Source organism: Thrips palmi, unplaced genomic scaffold (assembly GCF_012932325.1).
Source record: "Thrips palmi isolate BJ-2018 unplaced genomic scaffold, TpBJ-2018v1 HiC_scaffold_15, whole genome shotgun sequence".
NCBI classification, from domain to species: domain Eukaryota; kingdom Metazoa; phylum Arthropoda; class Insecta; order Thysanoptera; family Thripidae; genus Thrips; species Thrips palmi.
Window position 1 is genome coordinate 8,306,086 of NW_023144624.1, and position 24,756 is coordinate 8,330,841.

General features: G+C 67.1%; 1 protein-coding gene across 1 annotated transcript in view; it reads right to left on the reverse strand.

Annotated features, from left to right (window-relative positions):
- Positions 1–24,756, reverse strand: part of LOC117641165 — a gene marked incomplete at its 3' end in the record, with an annotated part of 68,570 nt that overhangs the window by 36,567 nt on the left and 7,247 nt on the right. The window contains exons 2-6 of the mRNA XM_034378303.1: positions 9,789–9,941; positions 5,233–5,593; positions 2,550–3,879; positions 2,028–2,384; positions 1,524–1,673 (exon numbers count right to left, since the gene is read on the reverse strand). Of these exons, the coding sequence (XP_034234194.1) occupies positions 1,524–1,673; positions 2,028–2,384; positions 2,550–3,879; positions 5,233–5,593; positions 9,789–9,941 (2,351 nt within the window). The remainder of the gene's footprint in view (positions 1–1,523; positions 1,674–2,027; positions 2,385–2,549; positions 3,880–5,232; positions 5,594–9,788; positions 9,942–24,756) is intronic.

Consider the following 24,756-nt stretch of genomic DNA (forward strand, 5'->3'; position numbering starts at 1 on the left):
TCGTGCCTAGGGTGGACAACTTTTGACAATGTTGGATCATGCCCGAAGAGAGTTCTCGTCACACCTCATACTTCCTCCCCCAAAAAGCTTAAAAATTACCATTTTGGTGAGCGTCGCGAGGACTTAGGTCTTTTGAGCCTTCAATGCTTGAAACATTCTTGACTTCAAATAGTTGAAGCCCGTTCTTTAACAACATGTAATCTCTAAAACTCGTTTCCGACTCAAGAAATCTTCTCGGGGGCTGTTAGGTGGAACGCTTTAATTGTCGTCGCTTTTGTTAGGTTTTGGCCGATTCAGACGGTCAGGTTACCAGGTCGGTCTAGGCGGCCGAGAATTTTGAGTGATGCAAGACCTGCGTCTTTGTTGAGATGCATGTTCACGTTGAAAAAATGACACTACATGAAAACGCCTTAAGGTAGGCAACCCTCAATACAGAGCGCCGCTTGCACCCCCCTGGAATTCGAACGCGTCGACGCCCCTGGGTGCGGTCGACCGGGTCGACCGGCAGGCCTCTCCCAGCCTCTTCACGCCCACGCCGAAGAAAGGGGAAAGGTCGGCCGATTTTTATTTTCCATGCCTGGCGCTGGCGCGCTGGCGCAGCGCTCAGCCCGAACCGAGGCACGCGGGGCACGCGCCGATGGGGAGGCGTTGTTTCGTTTCGCCGCGAACGGCGGAGGGACGCCCCACCGGCCTACCGCCCCACTGTGGGGTCATTTCACACGTAGACGCCACGCAGGGGAGGCAGGCGTGGGTATAATTAGACGGCTGGAGGCCGATGGAGCCCTCCGCCCGCCAAAACCAAATCGGACGCACGCCGCACGCACGATCTGTCTTCGGCCAGCTCCACCCAGAGAAGAGATCTTCAGCGCGCGGATTCAAAACCACGACCGGCAAAACGGCATCGGTAGCACTGGCTGCGGCAGAGGGGGCAGGGGGAGGGGGAGAGAGAGGGGACGCTCGGAGTGAGGGGTGTGCACTGAGTTACATAACTCCAATAAGCCGAACCGAACGCCGGACCCAAACCGCAGGGGGCGGACAGGACGGGGAAGGGGGCCCAAGGGGTATGCCACAACCAGACTACAACAACAACAACACAGCGTGAAACGAAAAGGTTTTTCAGAAAAAAGCAGCTGTTTAAAAGGCCCCGGGCGTGTCGGGGGGCGTGGCACGTCACGGGCGTGACGCGCGTGGCACGTGTGTGTAATGGCGGTAATGCGCTGCAACGAGTCCGTGCCGCCGGCCGGCACGGCACACTGTAGGCACAGTGTAGGCACAGTGCCCGGGGCAGCCCGCCATCAGCCCGTCACCACGGCGGCGACGCGGGCGGCGGGGAATCACACGAGAAAGGCCCTTCCATTCCAGCCGCTAGCCGCCAGCCGTCCACGTCCCTCCACGCGATGTGCGCCTTGCCGGCACCGAAGTTGCACTCTCACCGATTGCACTGTACACTTGCACTCGACGACGCACTAGTTTGTGGGCCACCTGTAGGACCGCGGCGGTCGGCAGCAGGTTTCCGTGCTTACCTGGACTGCCTCTTGGTTGCGCCGGTCGAGCAGGAACTCCATGGACTTGGCGCGGCTGTTGTTGTCCTGGCTGCCGGCGCTGAGCATGCCGCCAGGGCTGGCGTCCCGGTGCAGCGAGAGCTGGTGGTGGTGGTGGTGGACGGCGTGCGGCGCGCCGCTCACGTCGAGCAGCGAGCGCGCCTTGGCGCCGGCGCCGTTGCCGACGCCCCGCGCCCCGGGGGGCGGCAGCGGTAGGTCCGCGTCCAGGTCCGTCTCCAGCAAGCCCGCCATGCTACTGGAGCCCCCAGCGCGCCATGCCGTCGCGACGGCGGCCGTCACGGCAGCGGCGGCAGCGGCAGTGGTCACGTCTCTCGGCTCGCGGGGGTGGTGGTGTTGCGCATGCCCGCCGTGGTGGCCGGCGTTGGGGCGAGCCACCCCCCGGGGGACGCGCGGCGGGGCGGAGGGCGGCAGCGGGGGCTTGGTGGCCAGCGCGGCTCGCCGACGTTCCTCCTCGCGGCGCTCCGCCTCCAGCTCCTCTGGTGTCGGGTGCAGCGGGATGATGCGCACGTCCTCGTACGGCGGCGCGCTCTGCGTGTTGGTGCCCTGCTGCTTGGTGGCGCCGGGGGGCGGCGACGTGGGCGCGCTCTTGCTCCTCGTCAGCTTCTTGGCGTGGTCGTGGTGGCGGCCGGACAGGCGGCGCAGGGAGAACCGCTGGAAGAAGTCGCCGAAGCGCGACGTCTTCTTGGGGCTGCTCGTCGGGCTGGTCGCGGGGCTCGACGCGGGGCTGGACGCGGGGGACGTCGTCGCCGAGCCCGCGCCGGGCGGCAGGGCCTGCGGCTTCGGCGCGGCCATGCTGGTGACTGAAGGCTTCGCCTGCGCCCGCTGCGGACCGGTGCGGCTGGCATTGCTGGCGTGGTGAGCATGGTGTGGTGGGGCCGATGATGCCGGCAATGCCGGCTGCGACGCAGCTGTGGGCGAGGCGGGCGCGGCGGGCGGCGGGACGGTCGGGGCGCGCGGCGGGGACCGGGGCGGCACGCGGGGCGGAGAGTGGGGCCCGGCCGGCCCGGCCGCGGCGGGACTGGCACTGTCTGGCTGGGGCGCTGCCGCTGTCGTCTGCTTGGCCTGCCGATGCACGTCCGCGACCACTCCCGCGACTTGCAGCTTGTATGCCACGCCCTGGTGCACTTCCTCCTCGTCTTCATGGTCTTCGTCCTCATCCTCCTCGTCGTCGTCCTCCCGGTCCGACCGCGGTCCGTCCGTCTCGTCTATGTCTTCCTCGTCTTCGTCGTCCACGTCACTGTACGAGTCCCGCCAGGATACCTCGGCGACGACGGGGCAGAAGTGCACGCCCTTGCTGGTGGCGGTGGCGCCCAGCGCCGTCCCCGTGCTCAGGGCCTTGCTGAGGCCCTCGTCGTGGAGCTGCTGCTGCTTGGTGGCACCGAGGCCGGCGAGGTCCGGGGTGCTGGCCATGGTGGGCGGCCCGGCGAGCAGCCCAACGGGGACCACGGGGTGCTTGTCGGGGTGCTCCGAGAGCGGGTGCGCGTCGGCGACTGCGGCCAGCGAGCACACCAGTAGGTCTGGCGCGCTTCGGTGCCAACCCGCGCTAAATTTAGCGTCGCTTGCTCCCCACTCTAAGTTTACCTCGTCCGTCTTCTTCCTGCCGCCTCCACTGCTACTGCTGCATGCCGAGTAGCACGACGAGGAGCACGAGTCGTCGTCCACGACGTCGTCCTCCAGGATGGGGCAGACGGTGAGGCGCTTGCCCGTGGGCAGTGCGGCGTGCTCGCCGAAGCCGCTGTCCTCGCTCAGGTTCTCCGCCGAGCGCTGCGTCCGCCCCGACCCGGGCGTCGACTCCGCCACGTTGGCGACGGGGAGCATGGCGATGACGTCGTCGTTGCCGCTGCTGTCGCTGCTGCTGCTGCTGCTGCTGCTACTGCTGTGGTGCACGGAGCTGGCTTCGTCCGGCCCGTCCAGGAAATCGTCGCGCGTCATCGCTGCGCTGTGGTCCATGTGCTTGTCCATGTCCTCCATGGCGGCGTCCATGGCGTCCATCACGTGCTGGTCCATGTCCTCGTGGTCCTCGTGGTCGCTCAGGGAGTAGGTGGCGTCCAGCAGGCTGCGCAGCGACGGCTTGGGGCTCAGGCTGTGGCTGCGCTCCTGCCGGCCGAGACAGAAGCGCGGCTCGAAGACGTCATCGCCGCCCCCGCCGCCCGCCGCGGCCGCCGCGTCGCCCTCCGAGGACAGCGACAGGTCCTGGCACGGCCGGCTGAGGTACGCGGCGCCGCCGCTGTTCACAGTGCCGCCGCTGGTGGACTGCAGCAGGGAGAGGCTGTCCAGCGAACGGAAGGACCGCAGCCTCTCCGAGCCCGCGCTAGACCTGCAACAAAGACAAAGTGGTCACATCGTGGGTTCGAAGCCCGCCCACGCTATTCATCTTTTCCGAGCCGCCTAATGCGGGCTCCCGGCGAGGCGGCTCTCAGCCTGCAGCTCGTAATCGGGTAATCCCACCCGCAGTAATGAGGGGGAATTGGGCGCTGGCCGAGCATCGCGCCGAGCATGGCGAGCACGGCGAGCACGGCGACACCATGACCCTCGCAAGTCCCAAGCCCCTCCCCCGCAGCGGCCTCGCCTCGCCTCGCATCCAGAGCCAGAGCTCCGCCTAGGCGGACTAGACGCGCGGGCTGAGGCTATGATCTCACCCGCACGGCGCTCAAGTGCCGCGCGCCAAAACGGACCCGGCGTGTCTAGCCATGTCTAGCCATGTCTAGTGTGCTGCCAGCCGGCCGGGCTGCAGTCCGCTTCCGTTTCTGGTTTTCGGCCTGTCGGGTGCGTCGCGGTGGACGCCGAGCCGCGCCCAACGCTGGGACGAGTCGGCGCGAGGAGAGGCCGCGGCCGCGCCGCGCTGACCTGCCGGTTTGAGAACCGAGGCACCAAGGCCGGCGCGGCGGCGAGGCGGACGCGATGTGTTTCCGAAGCCATCAAGTGGGGCGGTTTATCACTGCACGGGCCGCCGCGCCGGCCGCCCGGCCGCCCAGCCGCGGGATAACAACTTACTCCAAATGCCAGCTACTACTCTTTTTCGGTCGCGTGGCGCCGCGCGGAGCGCGGAGGCCGCCGGGTCGCGAGTCCAGAATGGAAAGAAGCGCACGAAACGGAGACGACGACGAATCGTGAGACCGTCGGCGGGACTGTATTTCCATCCTACATTTCGATCTCGATTCTATATTTCTATTCCTTGTTTCCATGAGGTTTGTCAGCTGAGAGGTAGACCAATTAACCCGCTCGTGAACGACCTCACCGAAGTGCTAATCTACACAACTGTGACGAACAGCGTGGAATGCGTACGCACTCCACAGGCAGTGCTGTGTGTCACAGCCATCTCGGCGCGTGTATCGTGTCTCAATCAAGTCTGAACTATCAGTGCTGTACACTCGAGCACACACACACTGACGCGCTGCTGCGTCGCGACACTAGACCGCCGCGAGGCTCGTGGGCCAAGGCCGCCGAGGCCACCAAGGCCGCGCGAGAAAACAACCGAGCGGATGCCTATATCGACAGTTTCATCAAGTTCAAGTTCGGCCTGCTGATTCTAGAGTCCGCTAGAAGGCAAAGGTCGGCGTCCCCCTCGTGCCCCTCGCGGTGCCGCGGTGCCTCGGCGCCCTGGTGCAACAGGTGGCGGCGCTGGCCCCGCTGCCCGCGGCTCGTCGCTGACGGTCGCTGACCAACTCACCGGAAGCTGCCGCGCGACGAGTTGAAGCTCTGCAGCAGCGAGTCGTCGCTGTCCTGGTCGTCGTCCTCGCTGTCCTCGTCGCTGGCCGAGGGCGACGCCGAGTCGTTCCAGTCGAAGGGCCGCAGCGTGGCCGTGGTGCGGAAGGCCGCGATGCCGGTGGCCAGCCCCGTGCCCGTCAGCGCCTCCTCCTCCTCCGACAGGCGGCGCTCCAGGCTCTCGAAGGCGATGAGCGACGACGACCTGGACAGCGCCACGCCCGTGCCCCAGCCGTCGTCCTGGCGCCGCCGCTTGGGCGGCACGGCCAGGTCGCGCTCCGACCCGGACCACGACGACGGCCCGTTGGTGGCATGGTGGTCCTCGCCTGCAAGCAGAGGGAGGAAGGCGTCAGCAACAAGGCCATTAGCACGGTGGGGCGCGTCTAGAGCACCCCGTCACTGTATCGGCCGGCTAAAAGGCGGCGCGGGGCGAGGGTGGGGCGGGGATCGATGGCCGGCAATCCCTGCAGGGCCGCACTGCGGAACCGAACCGAGCACCTCAGAGACCGGGGCCGGAGCCAAAGGGGCTGCCTGCCTGCCTGCCTGCCTGCCTGCCTGCCTGCATGGCTGCCTGCATGGCTGCCTGCCTGCCTGCCTGCATGGCTGCCTGCCTGCATGGCTGCCTGCCTTCCTTCCCCTGCCTGCCGCGCCGCTGCATGGCTGCCTGCTGCCTGCATGGCTGCCTGCCTGCCTGCATGCTGCCTGCCTGCCTGCTCGCCTGCCTGCCTGCCTGCATGGCGGCCTGCCTGCCGCATGCCTGCCTGCCTGGCGCTGCCTGCCTGCCTGCCTTCCTTTCCTGCCTGCCTGCCTGCCTGCCTGCCTGCCTGCATGGCTGCCTGCCTGCATGGCTGCCTGCTCTGGCCGACGACCGATAACAACCCCCTCCAGCACGGCGGCAAGGCGGGCCGCGGGCCGCACTCAACCCGATGCAGCGTACGCCACTACGCCCTGCCCTAACCGCGTCGCGGCACGGCACAGACAATAGTACGCCGGCAGCGACGCTCAGCCAATCTCTCGCTAATTTGGGGTACAAAGCATGAATGTCGATGAGCATTTCGGAAACCAAGAATGCTACTGAGTACACAAATTTGTCTAATCACTTATGAATGTCAGAAAGCACTAGAGATCCTTTTATTTCATTTATTTATTTTTGGTCTCAGTTCAAAGAGTACTCCGGCCATAGGGGCCGACGCCTTCGGGAGACTCCGAGGGCCGAGGCGTCTGAACGAGGCGAGGCGGCCTGAATGGTCGCATGCCGAATGCCAAGCGGCCGGTCAAGGCGTGCCTCTTCCGTCTGGCGGACGCGGTGGCTGGAACTCGTTCAGGCGGGGCGGGGCGTGCAAGGCGCAGTACGGCACGCGATGCCCTCCCGCGACACGTTACGCAGGTATTACGCACGCATGAGGACACGCTGGTCGCTGGCTGGTCGCTGGGCCATGGGCTGGCTAATGGTGGCGATCAATATTACTGCCGTGCCGGGCGGGCGGCGGGGCGGCGGGGCGGTCTATGCAGGGACATGCTTCATGCTTCATGCCATTGGCAGCCGTTTATACGGTCCTCTGTCTCGCTAGAATCGACACCGCAAAAAAAGAGAGGTCCCATTATATATTTGCATCCATTTTCCCGAGGGGCGGCGGCCCGGAGCGGAGGCGGGTGGCGGGTCGAATGCAGTATTGGCTTCCACGGCGCCATCAGTATGCATGGCGCGGCCGCAGAGGAAGAGAAAGAGGGAGGGGGGAGAGAGACAGAGTGTCGAGCACCGCACAGTGCCACACAACGATCCAACTTTCGAAGCCCCACGGCGTTGCTGCCCGCCAATGAGCGACGCGTCGTTTGGCTGGCTACTGCCCACAGAGCGACGCCACGACGGCCCCGACCTGGCTCGGGGTGCTCGCGGTGCTCGCGGTGCTAAGGGTGCCCGGGGCAAGCGGGGGTCGCCGTGAGGGAGGGTGCCCTCCCACGGACGCACGGCCGACACAAGCAGCTCAAGGCAGGCTGGACTCACTTCGAGGGACTTGGAGTGACTTTGGGGTTCACCTTGGCCGGGCCCAGCCCAGGGGCCCAGGGGCCCAGGGGCTCAGACCTAGGGCACGCGGGGGCGCGCGGCTCTGTCTTTACACTGGGGCTGCCTGCCCGTCGGTCCGTCCGCCGGCAGGGCGGGCGTTGGCGGGGAGGGCAGGCGGGCTGGCATAAGCCGGGCCGACGCGCCCCGTCAACTTGCAACAAATTGGGTCCCTGCCGATGAGGAGCAATCTAGCGACAGGGGGTGGGGGCCGTATTTAATCAAGGAGAGAAAAGGCAGCAAAAGTTGGGCGCCGCCGGCCGGAGTCCCGGACTCTCGGAGTCACGCGCGCCGTCGGGCCAAAACTTTGAAGGAGGGAAAGAAAAGAATGGGGCGCCTTTCAAAATGGTCCCGTCTACCGTGGGCTAATCTCTGGCTCTCCCGTCGCCATCGGGAACCGGACGACGAGCGCGCGGAGCGCTTTCGGCTCCGAGCGTTCGGCTCCGAGCGTTCGGCTCCGAGCCTTCGGCTTTCAGCGGCGACCACGCCCCGGGCCGCGGCCGCACCGCCCAACCGCCAACGCCCTCGCCGTTGTTTGGGCCGAGCGAGCGGCCGAGCGAAGGCTGCACTGAAAATAGTGCGCTTCAAGTCGTAATGAAACCAGGACGGGTTTGACATGTGCGCGCGGGGAGAGAGGCAGAGGCAGGCAGAGAGAGAGGCCGCTCCGCCCCGAGGCCGAGGCGGAGCGAGCCGAGGCAGGGGGAGCAAATTGATTGTGACTACGGAGGCTATTGAGGGCCTCGACAAGCCCGGCTGCCCGGCAGCCCCGACAGGACAGGCTACGTCGTGCTGCTCACCCCCTTCCCCTCCCCCCTCCGGCCGCCCCGGCCTAATCCGTCCCCGCGCCAACGCCGCCAACGCCGCGAGCCCCGCCGCCTCTCCACGCCAAATTTCCCCGATAAGACGACAGGCCGACGGGCGAAAGGAAGGAAGCAGCGCGACGCAACGCCAGTGGCGCGGCGCACCAGCCGAGCCGTGTGCGACGCGGGGAATGCAGACTGCAGGGACAAGGGACGGTTGCAGAGGGCCGCGGGGCTCTTTCCTGTTCGACAAGCGCCACTGCAGGTTTACTGGCGAGGACCAAGGCCGAAGGGAGGGGGTGGGGACCGGCCAGAGGAAACACCTTGTTCATTTCCCTTAGTGTCGTCGCCATACCGCGCCGTGCCGCGCCGTGCCCGACCGCGAGGGCCACCATGCCCCCTTCCCCTTCCCCGCCAAAGTGACCGCGAAACTGAAAGGACACAATAAAGTACGCGGCGCGTGGTGAGGCCTGCGCTCGGCACACGTTGTGGTGCTGCACACACTCACACACACCACAGTCCAGATTCGCGTTCGACGGCGTGGTGCGCCGGGCTGGGTTGGTGGGCGGAGCACGCCGCCACTACCAGGCCAGGCAGGCACACTGGCAGCCAGGCAGGCCAGCCAGGCCCCACGCCCTTCCTGCAAGAGGCTGCTGTAATGGAAACAATGACTAATCCGACCAGAAATACTGGCGAGGCGGATGTAGGATGTAGGCCGGGAGGGCCATGTGGTCAGCCAGCTTCAGGGCCGCCTCTGTTCCCTGCGCCGCCCAGGCCGGCCAGGCCCCAGGCAGGCAGGGGCTCGGGGCTTGATCCCACCCCCGCCCCCTCCTCGTGTGTTAAGTCCATCGTCCGTCCGGGCCTTCGGGACCCGCAGCCTGCAGCTTGGTGGTCATCCTTGCACCCAGTGTTGCCGCAGCAGCCAAATGTCCCCAGAGCGTCGAAAGAGTTGCAAACCTCAGCCTGCCTTCTACGCAACAGATATTGGGCGAGTGGGTAAGCTGGGGTTGGCAATCCTTCCGACTCGGGCACAAGTTTCGCTTTCTCATGTGGCAACACTGCGTGCACCTGCGCGGAGTGACACGGTCGCATCCTTTGGCGTGGGCCTCTTCCCTCCGTCCGGCCGGGAACGCCGAAACTAGCGCGGGCACGCCCTGCGAGCGCCCCGCCCCGCCCCGCCCCGATTCTACGTGCCTTAGCGTCGCCCTGGCCGCCCCCTTCCCCCGACGGCCTCTGCGACGGCCTCGAGCGAGGGCATTTCGGAACGCCGCCGCTACGCCGCCTTTACTGTGTTTACACGTGGCGTCCACGCGCAGGCCGCGCGGGCCGCGCAGCGCAGGGAAAAGCGTAACGGTAAACAGAACGCCGGACCGAACGCCGCAAACCGAACGCCGAGCTCAGAACGCCTGTACAGTCGAGGGTAGGCCACGCCGAGGCGCGCGCGCTGCACGGGTGGCCTGCCTCTCACGGCTGCCTCGCGGCACGCAGGCATCGCGCATCGCCGCTCCACCAGTCACTCAGCATCGGCATTTCCAGCCCCCCCCCCCTCCCCCTGCCTTCTCCGGCGGCGCTACCCCACGCCCGGCGCGCTGCGAGGGCATTACCCGGCTCTACCCCGCGCGCGGGAAGGCCGGGAAGGCTCCCCGCTCCGGGCCTCACCGTTGTAGGTCGCGGCGATGTGGATGACGGAGCCGGCGTCCGAGTCGCTCTCCGGCCAGCCCGCGTGGGAGGAGCGGCTGGACTCGCTGCGGAGGTCGTCCGAAGTCTCCTCCTGGATCGTCTCCAGGAAGAGGAACTGCTGCTGTGCCGGGCCTGCAAAGGACGAAGGGAGAGGGTTAGTTGTGACATGTCTGGGCTCGGTGCTGCAGGTGCCAATACGGCCTGAGTGCCCCATTGCAGTACAGAGTAATAAAGCGGGCATTCCCTTAAGGCGCGCCGCGCCGCCGAGCCGCGTCGCTACCCCGCGGGCGGCGCTACTCCGCGCTGCGCACTAGAGAGGCGCGGGGTATCGCCGCCTGGAATGTTCCCACGCGAGGGCGCGGCGCGCGGCGGCGGCGGTACCGCGGCGGGACTCGGCGCGGGGACACGTACACGGACACGGCGCAGCGCTACGCTCGCGACGCGACGCGGCGACAGATGCACCGGTTCCGTGGGAAACGCGACCACTCGGTTCACACGGCGCATCGCGGCCCAGCGCGGCGCCCCGTGAGAAGACCGGGCAGAAATTGGAAGTCGTTAGGGCTAGTTTGCGGCCGTGACCTTCCAGCTCTTCCAGCCCGCCGTCGCCAACAGAGGCCCTTCGAGGTTCAAGGTTCGACGACGGAGGAAATCCGGCACGGCGGGGTTCCGCCGGGGAATGGAAGAAGGAGTGGGCCGCGGGGCGAGGCGAGGCGGGGCGCTGGAGCGGAGGCTGCGCTGACGCTGACGTCGGTACGAGTGCTTCCAGTGCCGCCGCCGGACCCGCACGAAGCCGCAGACGAATTCCAACTCCAGGGACAACTTTCAGGGGAACTTTTCCCCCAGCTTTGCATTGTGCTTTCATGTCGGGTCGGCACTAGCCGCGGGCCGAACCGCAGCGCCACGCCTCGCCACGCCACGCCACGCCGTGCCACGCCGCCAGCCACCGGCACGGTCAAGGGCCTCCGCCTCCCCCTCCCCCGCCCCCCGCCCGGAGCAGCGCCGAATCATTCCCCCCTCCCCCCTCCCCGGGCCGAGAGGATTTCTGCAGATCATGGATCGAGGAAATGAACGGCTTTCCTTCCTTCCGGTCGCTGCCCTACACTGCTAATCGGACAGCCACGAGGCGGGCGCTGCGTGCCGCGGGGCCGCGCTCCGGGACGCGCTCCGGGACGCGGTCCAGGAGCAACCTTTTCCAGCTCCAGCAGCGCCATCAGATCGCTGGAGCGGCGGAGCGGCGGGCATTTTTACTTTTTACTCGCCTCTTAGCGCGGCGAGGCGCGGCGCCGCGGCGTCACCGCGATGCCCTTTCCTCGCGGCTGACGCCACCACGCCGCCAGACGCCACCGAGCCCAGCCCAGCCCAGCCCAGCCACGGCACTATCGGCAGCCCATCGAGTGCTGAGCCATGCCGAGCGCCGCGTCGGCCAGCACGGCCACCTCGTGGGGTTGCCAGGCCCAGGCCCGGGGCCCGGGGTGTTGGAGGTTAGCAGGGTGGTGTTAAATCACACCGTCGTGACTCCGCCCCGCCCCGCCCCGCCACGCCGCACCGGGAGGCGAAAGTAATGCCCAATCGCCGATGAACAACAGGAATGGCAACCTCGGCCGATGAGCCCACATAGGTCACGTTGACTAACCTAACCGCGAGTGCACCGCGCTGCAAGACCCACAGTGCCGTGGTCCCTTTAGCAGTGTGGCGCCGCGGCGGCCGCGCGGTTTGGCAAGGCGGCAAAGCGAGATGCGTTGCCCGCCAGGCCCCGCCGCCAGGCAACCCGCCGACATCATCTTGATGGTGATTACCCTCCAAATTCACTCTCTATCCGTCCCAGTCTCTCTCCAGGGACGCGCGCCGGGCGGGGCGCGTGACGCGTGCGCGCACCGAGGCGCGCCACGCCTCGCCTGCACACGGAGACACGCGTGGAAAGCAATCAGTGCCGCCGATTGCCGATTGCTGCGCGGATGCAATCACGCTTGTTCCGGCCGTGAATCACTCCGCGAGGACGTGGACGCCGTGGACGGTTTCGCCGCCTTGTTGCTGGCAGAGTAAGAAGACAATCAATCGCGCGCCGCGCCGCGCCAAGCCCAATGCCGGGCCAAGACGCCGTGACCGACCACCCTGCTGCCCGGCGCTGCCCGGCCTGCCCGCCGTGCTCGCGGGGCTCTTGTCGTTGGCGTCGTTGGCTCACGTGCGCCCATTAATTAGGCCGCCAGACCGTCTCCGACTGTATCCGACGGCCTCGGCTGCCTCGGCCGACGCGGGCCTCGGCCTCGTGCTTGCCTCGGGCCGCCTCGGGCCTCGTCCGGGAAACGGGAGCGAAGTCGATCATTCTTTGAAGCAAGCGGCAGGATCCGGTCGGCGTCGTTCGACCCTCTTAAACGGCGTGCTTTCCCACGCATCTTTGTCTCCGAGGCGGTGGCGCCGTGGCCGTGGCAGGGGCTCTGGAGGGGCCGCGGCGGGCAGGGGCAGCGAGGCAGAAAGCAGCTCCTCAAAGTCCTCGCCGCGGGGCGCGGAGCGCGGGGCCACCTCTCCGACGGACAAGACACGGGGTGGCCGGGCCGGGCCACCCGCTGCGTTGCCACGCCCGGCTGCTGCCCCTGGCGTTGCCTACCCGGCACGGCGCTCGCCTCGGCGGAGAGGGTGGGACGGCGCGGCCCCGGGCGGGGCGGGGCGTTGTTCGTCTCCGTCGGGCACGGCACGGCACGGCACGGCACGGCGTGGCTCGGCGCACGCGGCGAGACGGTACGGGTCGTGGGAACAATGTGCATCGCGGCGTGCTGCGCGTTGAGCAACAACAACAACACCAACACGACCACGGGCTACCAGCCGCGCTACCAGCGCCGCGCTACCGGCGCCACCATCAGCATCATAACAGCACTGACCCCATCAGGACAACGACGACGCAACGAGCGGCAGCCGGGGCTGCGCGGCGCCGCGGAGCTCAGGAAGCAGCGCGCCAGTGCAGTGTGGCCAGTGTGCTGCATTCACTGCATTGTGCCAGTCGAGTCGAGTCGGCGTGGCGGCGTTTCTCGGGCGGCGCGCGGCGGCTTCGCAGGGCTTCGTAGGCGGAAGGAGCGAGCAGCGACACGACCAAAATATACATCCCTCTCCCTCTCTGCCTGCGCTCCGCACCCCGTCCAGCTTTTGTTGGCCTTCCGTCATTCTCTCCAAGGCGGAGGCGAAGGGGCGCTGCACCGCCAGCGCCGCTCTGCGCTCCAAAAGTAGAAAATGACATTCGTCATCGGGGAGAGCGGAGCGCGGAGCGTGCGCGACCTGATGGAAGTGGAAGCACGGCAGGGTTCACTTTTGTACTGCTGTGCGTCGCGTCCCGCACCAGGCCTCCTCTCTCCCTCTCTCTCTTCGGTTCGGACTGTCTCGGAAGGGCTTCTGCTTCCTCGCAAACTCTTGCCGCCATGCGCCGCGCCGCGCGGTTCGCGGCCAACTTTGCACGCCTTGCCGACACAACGTTGGCGGCCGCTCCGGGCGAGAAGGGCCGGGCCGAGGGCGGAAGACCATTGCCAGCGAAGGGACCCCGGCGTGACCCTGCACGACGGCAGCAAGGGTGCGCCCAGCACGCGCACGACAGGGCCGACCGGGCCGCCGGGGCCGCATGCAGCACTGCAGCAGCAAAGCCACAGCAGAAGCCACTTTGAAATAAGACGGATCTGCGGATCCGAGGAGCCCACGTGGTGCAGGCTTGCAGCCTTGCAGCCGCCAACACGCCGGTGCAACACTGTAAGCCGCACTCACACGGACGCGCAGCAACACGCACAGCAGGCCGCAGGAACTGGCGCTTAGGGCACCCTCCCCTCCCCTCCCCTCCCCTCCCCTCCCCTCCCCTCCCCTCCCCTCCCGCTCCGGGGCGCTGCTCGGCACCGCTCTTCCCCGCTTCCGGCGAGGGCATGCTCCACGGGCCATGGGCCTCGGCATGGGCCTCGGCATGGGCCTCGCCGTGGGCCGGGCCCACCCGGGTGTGACAAGGCCTGCGGCGAGGCCCACTACGGCCCGGCAGCACATGCAGTGCGTGCGCCTGGCCACGGCCCGGCCGGGATGGCCTGCACGCTGCAGCGCCACCGATCCGATATTTCATTAAAGTTTGTCGAGCGCCTTAATGCAGGGAATGGGCGTGGTGGCGAGGGGCACCCCCGCCTCACCCCCCGGCCCCTCTTGGCCGAGGTCTAGTTATACGCGCCCGAGGAGAGAGGTACCCCACCCCCTCCCCTGCATAAACTCATCGCGAAAATCAATGCAAGCGACGTACACGCCGTACACGCCGTACACGGGCAGAGCGCCTGGCGAGCGACGTCCCGAGGGGGACGCCTCAACAAGTCCCTCCCTTGTGCACGCCCGCGTGCGCCTGTGTGTGTGCGTGTGTGCGTGGCCGCGCTTGTACGCATGTGTCACTGGCACACTTGAGCGCACACACATGCTGTTGCGCTACGCCGCCTTGCCTCAGAAAACCGGAAAAGCTCGGAAAAGCTCGGGAGGAACTTGAAAGTTGGTGGCAAGAAACGCGCCTCGGGGTAGCTGCTAGTCTAGCTTCAAGGAAATTCCCTCGCTGCGCCGCCTGCAGGGCGACTCAGAGGCTCCATGAGAGAGGTACTACGAGCATGCCTGGCATGACACACACACTCACGCACACGTAAGCCAGGAATGTCTCCCAAACGCGCCCTGGCCGCTCGCTCCACTTTCCTCCTACACTTGACACAGTGCCGGCCGCCGTGCCGCCGTGCCGCCTCGCCGGACGGTGGAGCCTTTGGAACCGTGCCGCTACGCGCTGCGCGCCGCGCCGCCCCGCGTCCACACGTGCGCGCGTACGGCGTACACAGGACTCGTCCACGATGCATCGCCGTCTCGGGGCTGCGCGGGCTGCGTGCTTTCATGATGCAGGGAGGGCCAGGCCGGCTGGGGACGCGAAATGCGGCGCGCGGCCCGGGGCCCGGCCCGGGCAGCAGACTCAAAAATGAAGAAACGGCACTGCACTGCAAACGGGCCGAGATAGCCGCGTTTTAACGACAGCGCCAAAACGGCAAAACGGCGGGGGAAGGAAAGAAAAAGAGCTCCGGATTGCGTGCTGTCGGCACTTTAATAAAGACCGCGACCTCGCGAGCCAAGCCGAGAGCCGAGTCGAGTCGCCAGCCTTCCTCCCTCAGCCTTTTTCTCGCGCCTTTTTCTTTTTCCCGGTTCCTCAGGGAAAGCTGACACATGTCGGCTCTCGTTTCATGACATTTCGCACTACGACTTTAATAACAACGGCGGAGAGTCACGGCAGCGACAGCCGAGCGACAGCGGCGCGGTTAAGGCCCTTGGCTTGGTGCGACTCGCTTGCACCACTCTTGCACCGGACTGTACCGGCCGGCCCGCCCGGCAGCCACTCAATACTACTTGAACCCGAAATCAGCAAATCAGCCGCATCAGTCAGTTCAACCAACTTGACTTTGTCCGAGGACGGGCTGTGGCGGGTCGAGGGGCGAGGGCGACCCGGCGCATCAACGTTTTGGACGCGACTGTCCCGTGGGATGGGGCCGCCGGCCGGCGGGCTGGACGCCGGCCTGTCACCCACACGAGCCACATCCCTTTCTCCTTCCAGCCCGGCTAGACTCCAGGTAGAGGCCGCCGCCCGCCCCGCCCCGCCCCGGCCGTGCGAGTTCCCGTTCCAGTACGGAAGACGATACCGCGTATGACACGGCGCCCGGGGAGGCCCTGGAAGGGACTCTCTCTTCGCTACACTGCTCCCGAACGGGTCGGACTAGAGTGCTGCGCCGACCCCGTGCCGACCCGCGGCACCGACCCTGACCGGCACTCGGTCCACTCGGCCGGCTTGCGTAGCTTGCGTCACCCTAACCTGGCCTAACCTAGCCTCATGCCGTGCCCTGAGGCCCCTCGGCCACTCGGCCGCTGCACGCCACAGTGCCAAACAGTGCAGGAGTGCCGTCCGCGGGGCGTTCAGGTTCAAGACGGGCTTGAAGGCGGCCGGGACGCTCCGACGCCGGGCCGCGTGCATCATCGGCGTGCATGCCGCGGCTGCGCGCCCCGCTGTGCTCCGCGGCCGCGGCGGGTCACGAAAGGTCAGGCGGGGAGGGCCGAAGCCGACCGAAGCCGGCCGAAGCCGACGCCGACGGCGGAACCGAAACGAACCGAACCGGTTGGACCAGTCCTTGGTCGCGAAGCTGGCGGGCGGCAAGGGAAGTCCGGGAAGGGCGGCGAGGGAAGGGCGTGCCGTCGGCCGTCGGCCGTTGGCGCTGTGCGGCTGGTGGCTGATCAGCGCCCCGAACTGGGCCAAGTTCACGGGCACGCCGCGGAGCTGGCCGCGAGCTGGCCGCGGAGCTTGCAGTGGAGTGGGGCGTGGCCTGGCGGCCTGGCCTGGCGCGCCGGCTGCTCATGCCACTTCTCTCTTCTCGTGCGGCGCGGAACGTGCGCTATGCGCACGCCAGAGCCGTTATTCACAGTCAGAGGCGGCAGCAACAACAACAGAAACAAGAACCGAGAACCGTGCTCGGCGAGTGCAGCGACGTGCCGCCAACTTCCCCCCATAAAATAAGAAAATGATTTGGCTGCAGGAAGCACACTGCGGTCCCGTTGCATGGCCCGGCCGGGGCGGGACGGGGCGGGGGCCTGAGTAAGGCCGCGGCACCGCGGCGGGCCCGCACCTCGGCGTCGTCGCGGCGCCCTCGGGACCGTCGGGACGGGGAGGGCCGCAATGGGCGCCCCGCCCCGCGCCGCCACGCCCCGCCACCCTGGCCCTGGCCAGGCGCGCCAACTACTGTGTGTAGCCGGCGCGGCCAGACGATGCGGGGCGCCACACCTGTTGGCAGCCCTGCGCCGCCCCGCGCCGCCACCGCCCGCGGCCCGTTACCTCGTGTTCGAACTTTACCGAGCTGGAAGGCTGTAAGTTGGTAGCCCTGGAGGCTCCGACCGCCGACCGCAGAGCGGCACGGCACGGCACGCCGGCCGTAAAGAGGGTCGGGCAGGCCGGGCCGGTGCAGAGAGAGGCACGGCGACGACGGCACGACGGCCAGGGGACGACTCGAGTCCGGCCAGGTGCAGCAGGTGCAGGCAGTGCGGCTGGAGGTGCGACGCGCAGCTGCAGGCGCGAAAAGCCCCGCGCCGCCGTGCCGCCGCGTTTAGAATTTCACTTAGCGCCCTTGTGTTCCGGTCCGAGGAGGCCCGGAACGCAGCGCGGACTTTGCCGTTTTGCCGGCCGAGTGGGCCGTCCGGCCGCGCCGTGCCGCGCCGCCATGCCGACGCAAGCGTGTTATTGGAAGCTCGCGAAAAGGGCTCAGCTCAACCCGCTTTTCCCTGCCGATGAGTGATGGCCGCATTTGCATACGAGGCGGCCTGGCGAGGCGGGGCGGGGCGGGGCGGGCTGCACTGCATGCGTTCATTCACACGGCAACCGCGAGAAATCGATTGCGTGGAACGACATTCAGCGGAGGGGGGGGGGGAGGGCGGCAGCTGCGAGAGGGAGATGACAATGAGGGGCACCCACTGCCCCGCGTCCCGCGCCCCGGCGTCCCAGTCGAGTTGCAAGCGACAACGGTCCCACCTGTCCTCGCCGTCCTCGCCTCGACGGCTGTCGCCGTCCCGTCCCTTTGGACGCCTTCCAGTAGGGAGCGTCGTCCGCCAGCCCCGCCCCCGACCTGCCTCAACCGTCCGCACCGAGAGCTGGCCCAGGAGCAGCCCACGGCGCTGGCAAGGGTGGCGGCGGCAGCGGCGGGGCTTCGGGTGGAGGCGAAGGAGGTCACAAAGAACCCCGGCGACCCCGTCGCCAACGCGCACGAGGGCCGCGGGTTCTTCGTCTTCGCCATCATCAAGTGATAATCTGCGCCGAGCAAACGCCGCTTGCTTTCCTTGTTTTCGTGTGCTAGCCGCGCCGTGTCTGCGCGAGTCTGTGTGTGTGTGTGTTGGCTCACCTGCAAACAAAGCAAGGCGGGAGCGAGAAGTTAGTTTCCATGTGTGTGCCGGCGGCGTGGCGTGGCGTGGCCTGGCGCGGCCTGGCGCGGCGGGTGAGAAAACAAGCCGTTTTGTTTGACTAATTATTATGCTAGCGCCGCCCCGCCGCGCCGCCGCGTCGCGCCGACAATGCCAGTGTGTCCTTCGCCATGCCACTGCACTTCCTGCACCGCACCGACCGTACCGCTCAATTCGAGCTCCACTCCTCGACGCCCAGTCGCCTCGTCGCGCCGTCCCGCCCTCCTGGCGCGGCGAGTAACTTTGCCGGGTCCTCGCTTCGCGCCTCGCGCCTCAAAGACGACGCGCTGTGTGCTCACACACTCACACACTCTCAGAGCAGGACGCGGCGGGCGCGACGCGACGACTGCACTGTACAGGCGACGCGGTGACGCGGCAAAGGAGGCGCCGCCGCCAAAAGACCGCCGTCTGCCTGTCTGTCCATCCGTCAGGCGAAAAAGAGGCACGAGGTACGTAGCAAGTAGCCTGGTCCCCATTACGACCGGCGTGTCAACGCCGTGTCCGCGTACAGTGGCCGCGGGGCAGCACAGTCACTCTCACACACACACTCACTAACTCACACACGCTCTCTAGCCCATTTTCTCGCCTCGGAACGGCAGCGGGCTGTTGGTTCGGGGGCGAGCTTGCACGCACGCACGGACGCCGTGCGCGCGCAGGAGGTCCACGTCGTGGAACTTGGTCAAACCGCAAGCTGGCCGGGCCGGCCGGCAGGCGGGGCTGAGGCGGGCTGTGGTCGTGGTCCTGCAGCGCGCCCGGGTCTACCGTGTCCGCCGCGCTACCGGACGTGCGGAGGCCGAGCAGAGCGGAGGGCGCGCGGAGAGACGTGCCTCCATCGCGCCCCCGCCGCCGTCGCCCCCGTGGTCGCCCCCGGCCGGAGCGGTCGGCCACGTGAAAACGAAGGCGTCTCAGCACGGCGCGGTTGGTTGGCCCTTCACTCATCCACACAGCCCTATCCCCTTCTCTTCCCTTCTCCTCCCTGTTTAATCGTTTTCCCACAAATCTATCATCTATCCGCCCGGCCGCTTTCTCCAGTGGGGCGTCCCTCTTCCTTTCCCGCAGTGCACCAGCACGGCCATCGCACCGCGAGCACTGCGTGCCCATCATCATCGCTCACTATTTACACGATACGCCCGCCGCGCTATTACTATTGGCAGCATCGCAATTGGCAGGGCGATCGGCAATCGGCCCAGACAGAAAAGGGAATGGCGGGGCGGGGCGCGGTGGAGTGGGGCGGGGCGAGGCGGGGCGGGATCACCATGAAAACGGTCTGATCCAAGCGCGAGCCCAGCCGAGCCGAGCCGAGCCGAGTCGAGCCGCGGCCGATCGACCACTTTTTGCATGCCTCGATCTCCGCGCACGCAAACGTGCATTGCCAGGGGAACGAGCCATGCTCCACGGCCAAGCAGGCCAAGCAGGCTAAGCAGGCCAATAAGCCAAGTGCACGTCCCACGGGGCGCCTGCGAGGTAGGCAGCACGTGGAGTGGCGACGCACGCCTGCGCGGCGGGTTGCCTACCCTGGAGCGCCCGCGAGGTAGGCAGCACGTGGAGTGGCGACGCACGCCTGCGCGGCGGGTTGCCTACCGCGGCGGGCGTCTCGCGGCAGCATGGCGGCAGCACCGCCCGTTTTCCCCTCCGTGTTCTCCATGTCCACAGCCTACTTGCACACTTGCACGCGGCGGCGGCTGCGACGGCGGCGCCTCGGCCGCGCGCCTCCGCCACGTCCCGGACGACAGACGACGCGAATGCGTGTGCGAATGCCGGCGCCGCGGACTGGCGTGGCGCGCGCCTGTGTGTGTGTGTGAATGTGAGTGTGTGTGTGTGTGCGTGCGACTAATGACAGGCGCTGCGAAAAGAGCAGCAAGTCGACTGGGGGGAATGTGATAATTTCTAAACGCGGCCGCCCCTTTCCTTCCCCCTTCCCCTTCCCCTCCCCGCGGAGCATGGGGCGGATGAGCTCGGCCTAGGCCTGGGCGGACTGCCCGCGAGTTTGCGAGTGTGGTGGCACTGCACGCCGACTTGAGCGGCGCCGCGCCGCGGGATTGATCCGATATATTCTCTGGGCGAAAGTAGGCCTTCCTGGCGCCGACGGACTGCAGCAGTCGGACCGCTTCTCGGCCGCCCCGCCCCGCCCCGCCCGACCACGGCGGTGCTGCTGCTTCCATTCTGCGCGAACAGGTTCCGCGCCGATTTGTCACTGCGTCGTTGAGATCTGCGCGGCAGTGTTGACTCTCGTGTCCCCCGCAACCCCCAGCCTGTTCCTGCCTCTGTCTCTGCCGAAGGGGCTGCGCCGTGGCTGCGCACAGCGCGGCCCCTGTACGGCTTCTGTGTCGATACCCCCGACGAAATGCCTCATCCCGCCCCGCCCCACCCCGCCCCGCCGTCAAACCCGTAAGCTGCACCCAAAGCCGGGCGGCGGCGGGAGACCTCGCCGACAACAACCTCCCCTTCGGATCGTCTCTCGGGGTGTCAGCGAGCCCGGCAGCCAGCCGGTCCCGGTCCCCGGTTCGGTCCCCGGTTCGATCCCCGGTTCGGTCCCCGGTTCGATCCCCGGCCGCCGCGAGCCGCGCCGGGCCTGCCCGCTTTGTTGACGGCTCTGATCCATAGCAGGGCGTGCCACGCCTTGCCACGCCTTGCCCGTGGCCTCGCTGCTTCTGGCCACGCCTGGCCACGCCCGCCGGGAACACCGGGAACGCCAGCAGGAACCTATCGTCACGCGGCCGGCAGCCTCGGCCCGGCCTGCCACTCCCGATCGCTTGGTCTTGACCGAGGGGGAAATACCGAGCGTTTTTTGCGTACCGAGGTAGTGAATATCTAAGAATAAAATGAATAGTAAGAGCAGTACCACTGAATACAAAGACGCAATTTTTTTGGAGAAAAGTTAATATCAAAGAGTGCAAAATTACCTTGTACGAACACTGTAGGATGATAGAAACCGATGGGTAGAAATTATCGTGAAAAAAATCCCGGCGTGTACACTGACAACACTGGATGGGTGCCTATCGGTGCTGACGTCTTGACGCGCTCCGCTACGCGGCTCCGCTCACTCACGGCGCCATAGTGCCACGCCGAACCACAAATTGCAATTAAACGGCGCCGCGTTTCGCCACGACGCCTCTGGCGCCCCTCGCCGCCTTCTTCTTGCCCGCCCTGCCGGTGTGTCAACCCGCCCGCCGGTGAAGAGTATAGTCTATCTTTAGTCGGCGACACCTACCCGCCGTCACCGCGCCACCGCGTCTGGCTGTGGCAGGCCCGCCTGGCCGGCTGGACGTACAGTACCCGGCTCCACGGCGCCGACTATAATTAATGAGGCCTTAAGGAGGAGCAGAGTTGCCGGGCCGCGGGCCCACGTCACTCGCACGGTTCGGACTCGCTACGTGCTCCGAGCCGCTCCGAGCGTCAGCCAGCGTCAGGCAGTCCAGCATCGCGGCTTACCGCCCGGGCCGCTCTCTCACCCTCCGGCAACGGCGGCAACGCCAGCAACGCCAGACGGAGGGGCGCCGAAAAGTCGCTCAAAACGTAAAGACTGACGCCGTAATTTGGGCTGACTTCAGGCGGCCACTTGCCCAGGGGTGGTCTTAAGACCTTCCCCTATCATGCCCTACTGGGTATGCGATTCGCAACAGCCGCGGTGGAGCTCACAGTCTCCCATAATCAATGCCATTCATTCATTGTAGTCAAAATAATCGAAATTTTCGCGTGTAATCAATGTTTTCTCTTTGACCCAGGGTACACGAAATACTCTAGTTGGTTTCCTCCTCGGCCAAAACACCCCGATGAGAACCGTCTGGCCATGGGGGGCCAGGGCCAAGCGTGCTGACTGAATGTGTGAGAACGGCGCGCTCGTCGCCACCGCCTTGCCGCCTTGCCTCGCCGCGTTGCGGCACCTGCTGGGGAACGCCAATGTGAATGCAAAGCGCCGGCCTGGCGGGCGCAGCGCGAGGCGCCACTGAAAACGAAAGCGCCACATTCACAACACATGGCCTCACACACACACACACAGCCTCGTGTATGTGGGGCACCCACGCTGGGGAAACGCCTAACAAACGAGAAAAGTGCACCGAGGCCCGCGTCCGCGTCCAAACCGCTCAATGGGCGGAGCGGTGGAGGGGAGGGGGTCTGCGACATGTCACCGTGTGTCACACGCTGCAGGCACAATGCGACGGCGCTTGGCCCAAACGACGCCATTCAGGAGCGGGGCGGCTGGGGCATCCTCTCCTCTCTGGCCCCGGTGGCCCTGGCCCTGCGTGGAGCCGAGCTAACGGTGCCGCTACAGTGTGCCGCCGTGCGGGCCCTGCAGGCCCTGCAGCTGCACAGGCAGAAGGCAGACGCGCAGGACGCAGACATTTCATTTGGAGCGTGTGGGCACGAACACGGTGTTGGTCAGAGGCGGCCAGAGGCGGCCAGAGCGGCTGGTTCAGGCGGGGCCAGGCCGACAACAATTGCTGGGACCAGGCTTTAGGCCCAATTTCACTTTTGCTCTCGGGCCGGCTGGGCCGGGCGCGAGGAAGATGGTCCCGCAGCCATTCTGGCCGCCCCGCCCCGCCCCGCCCCGCCCCGCCGCCACGCCCTCGCGATACGAAGGCGATAAGCACGCGAACAAGCCGACGCGCGCAGGCTTCCGCACAACTCTTCCTTTCCCAGCGGCTCGCGGCTCGCGCCCTGGCCAGCCCGCCAAAAGGGCCCCTCCGCCCCGCCGAGTGGCCGACTGCCCGCCAAAGGGCCCACAAAGACTCGGTCCCACGTGCACGCCGTCCGCGCCGTCGCCACGGGGAGCCCTCAACGCCCCGAGCGCCCCGAAGGCCCTGAGCCAAGCCCTCTCCTCTCCGGGGTTCTTCCCTTGGTGCTGCGCCGCGCTGCGCACACAGTCCACAGTGACGGTGGCGCGCTGACGCGGCCGCCAGTTTATTCAGTGTATTCGGCCGACGGGCCAACCCAACGCCAACACGGCGGGAGGGCGTCCTGGAGGGCCGTCGCTGCCAGGGACTGCCAGGAACACGTCTTTACGCCGCCGGGTCGGCAAACAGTACGGGCCATTGGGCCATTGGGACTGGCTGAGTGACGGGCCGTCACAGCGGAGGCCGCGCCGCGCCGGGCCCGGCCGGGCCACGCCCAGAGAAGGAATGGAATGGCACGCCGAAGCGCCGAAGCCCGAGCCGAAATCGATAAGCAGAGACGCCGCGCCGAGTCCCGATCCGAAGACAAAAAGCGCCTCGCCGTAGTCGCGTCCTCGGCGCGTCGGGACGCGAACCCTCACCTTCGCCGGCATCATCAATTGGCGCGCTGGCATGGAACACGCGCGTGCGGTGCGACTTTTGACAGGCTGCCAAGTGCGGTGCGAGTCCGCGGAGTTCGCACCGTCCGCGCCCGTCCACCCGGTCCACCCACACGCGGCGCAACTAGGCCACACTCCACGACAAGGGCGCCGCCGCGCCGCCAGTCACGACTAGACGGCACGGCACGGCACGGCACGACTCGACGGCCAGGACAGCCAGGCTCCGGGCCAGGCACGCATTCGCTTCGCGGTCCGCGGTTCGAATAGTACCCACACTCGAGTGCTTTGCCGTCTCGGCCTGGCCGTGCGTGTCGCGCCGCGTTTCGACAAAACGATTGCAACTCTATCCACACACTCGCACACACACACACATGCACCACGCCACTGCAATCGGGGCGCACTCACGCGCACGCACACTGCCGTGGCGATGCCGTGTGCACTTCCCACTGTGTGACGCCTCAGCCTCAACGCCGCGCCGGCCTTTTAGACGCTTGACGCAAGGTGCCGACGGCGGCGCGCCGGTACGCCGGCAGCGGTGCCAGGGGGTGGTTACCAGACAATGCGTGAGAACGGAACGAGGAACGAGGAACGAAACCGGACCGTCCGCTCTGCGCTCCGCAGTGCAACGAGTGCAACGAGTGCAACGCGGCGGTCGGCCATGCCAGGCGACGGCAGCCCTGGTGCAACGGCCAGGTCGGCCAGGTCGGCCTGGTCCTGGGGGCCGCGGACCGATTTCACAGCAGCCCTGCCCCCGACTCCCTGCACTGCCTGCACGCGAAGAACTGGGCATCATTACGTGTGTGCGACCGCCACTGCCACACTGTTACGCACGTGCAGCAGCGTGACGCTGGGGGCCGCCGGGGCGGGGGCCGCGCGGCCAGGACGCGAGCCAACAGCCAGCGCCGCGACGACGCCCTGGCCGCCCTGGCCGTCTCGGGTGCACACCGCGACCTCCCTAGGAGACCCGACGCCGCGGCCGCGACGCCGTGACCACAGGTACGCGAGGGCCGCATGTTCGGGTCAACCTCCACGGCGGCGGTACTTTCGTTTGCAGTGGTCGCCCAGCCCAGCCTCCCTGTCTCCCTTCCCCGGATCGCGGCTTCGCGGTAGGGGGTATCAATCTCGCCGGCCACATCGCGGCCGACTACTGCACGCTGCGCGACGCTGCGGCGGCTGCAACCGCTGCCTGTTCTGCGAAATATGATAACATCTCTCCCAGCGTGAGGTACGAATTAGCAAGATCATCGTCTTTGCCCGACACACACGCTGACATTCACGCTTCGCCTCCCTCTCACACACACACACGGGCGCGCGCAGCCGCGTGACCTCAGCCGTCTGTTGCTGATCTCCGCCCGGCGGCGCCAGCTGCATGCAGCAGGACAAGAAGCACGCCGCCGTGCACCGCGGCATCGCGCGGCCGCGCGCGGCGTGGCCGAATAAAAATAAATCGGACTGAATATCGCGGCGCGCCTCTCCGCCGTGGTGGTCGTCGTCGTCGACAAGGCCGAGAGGGCGGTGCGGCGCGGTGCGACGCGACGCCATCGGCTGCAGGAAAGTGAAGGGCCCGTCGTGATGGCCCGCGCACCGTGCATGCGCCCCGCGGCCCGGCGGGGCGGGGCGGGGCGATTGCAAGTAGCAAGTCACGGGTCGGCATAGATCGTCCTGTTAGGCCCGTTGTTGCAAAAGCCCGCCGAGGCGAGCGAGTGGCCT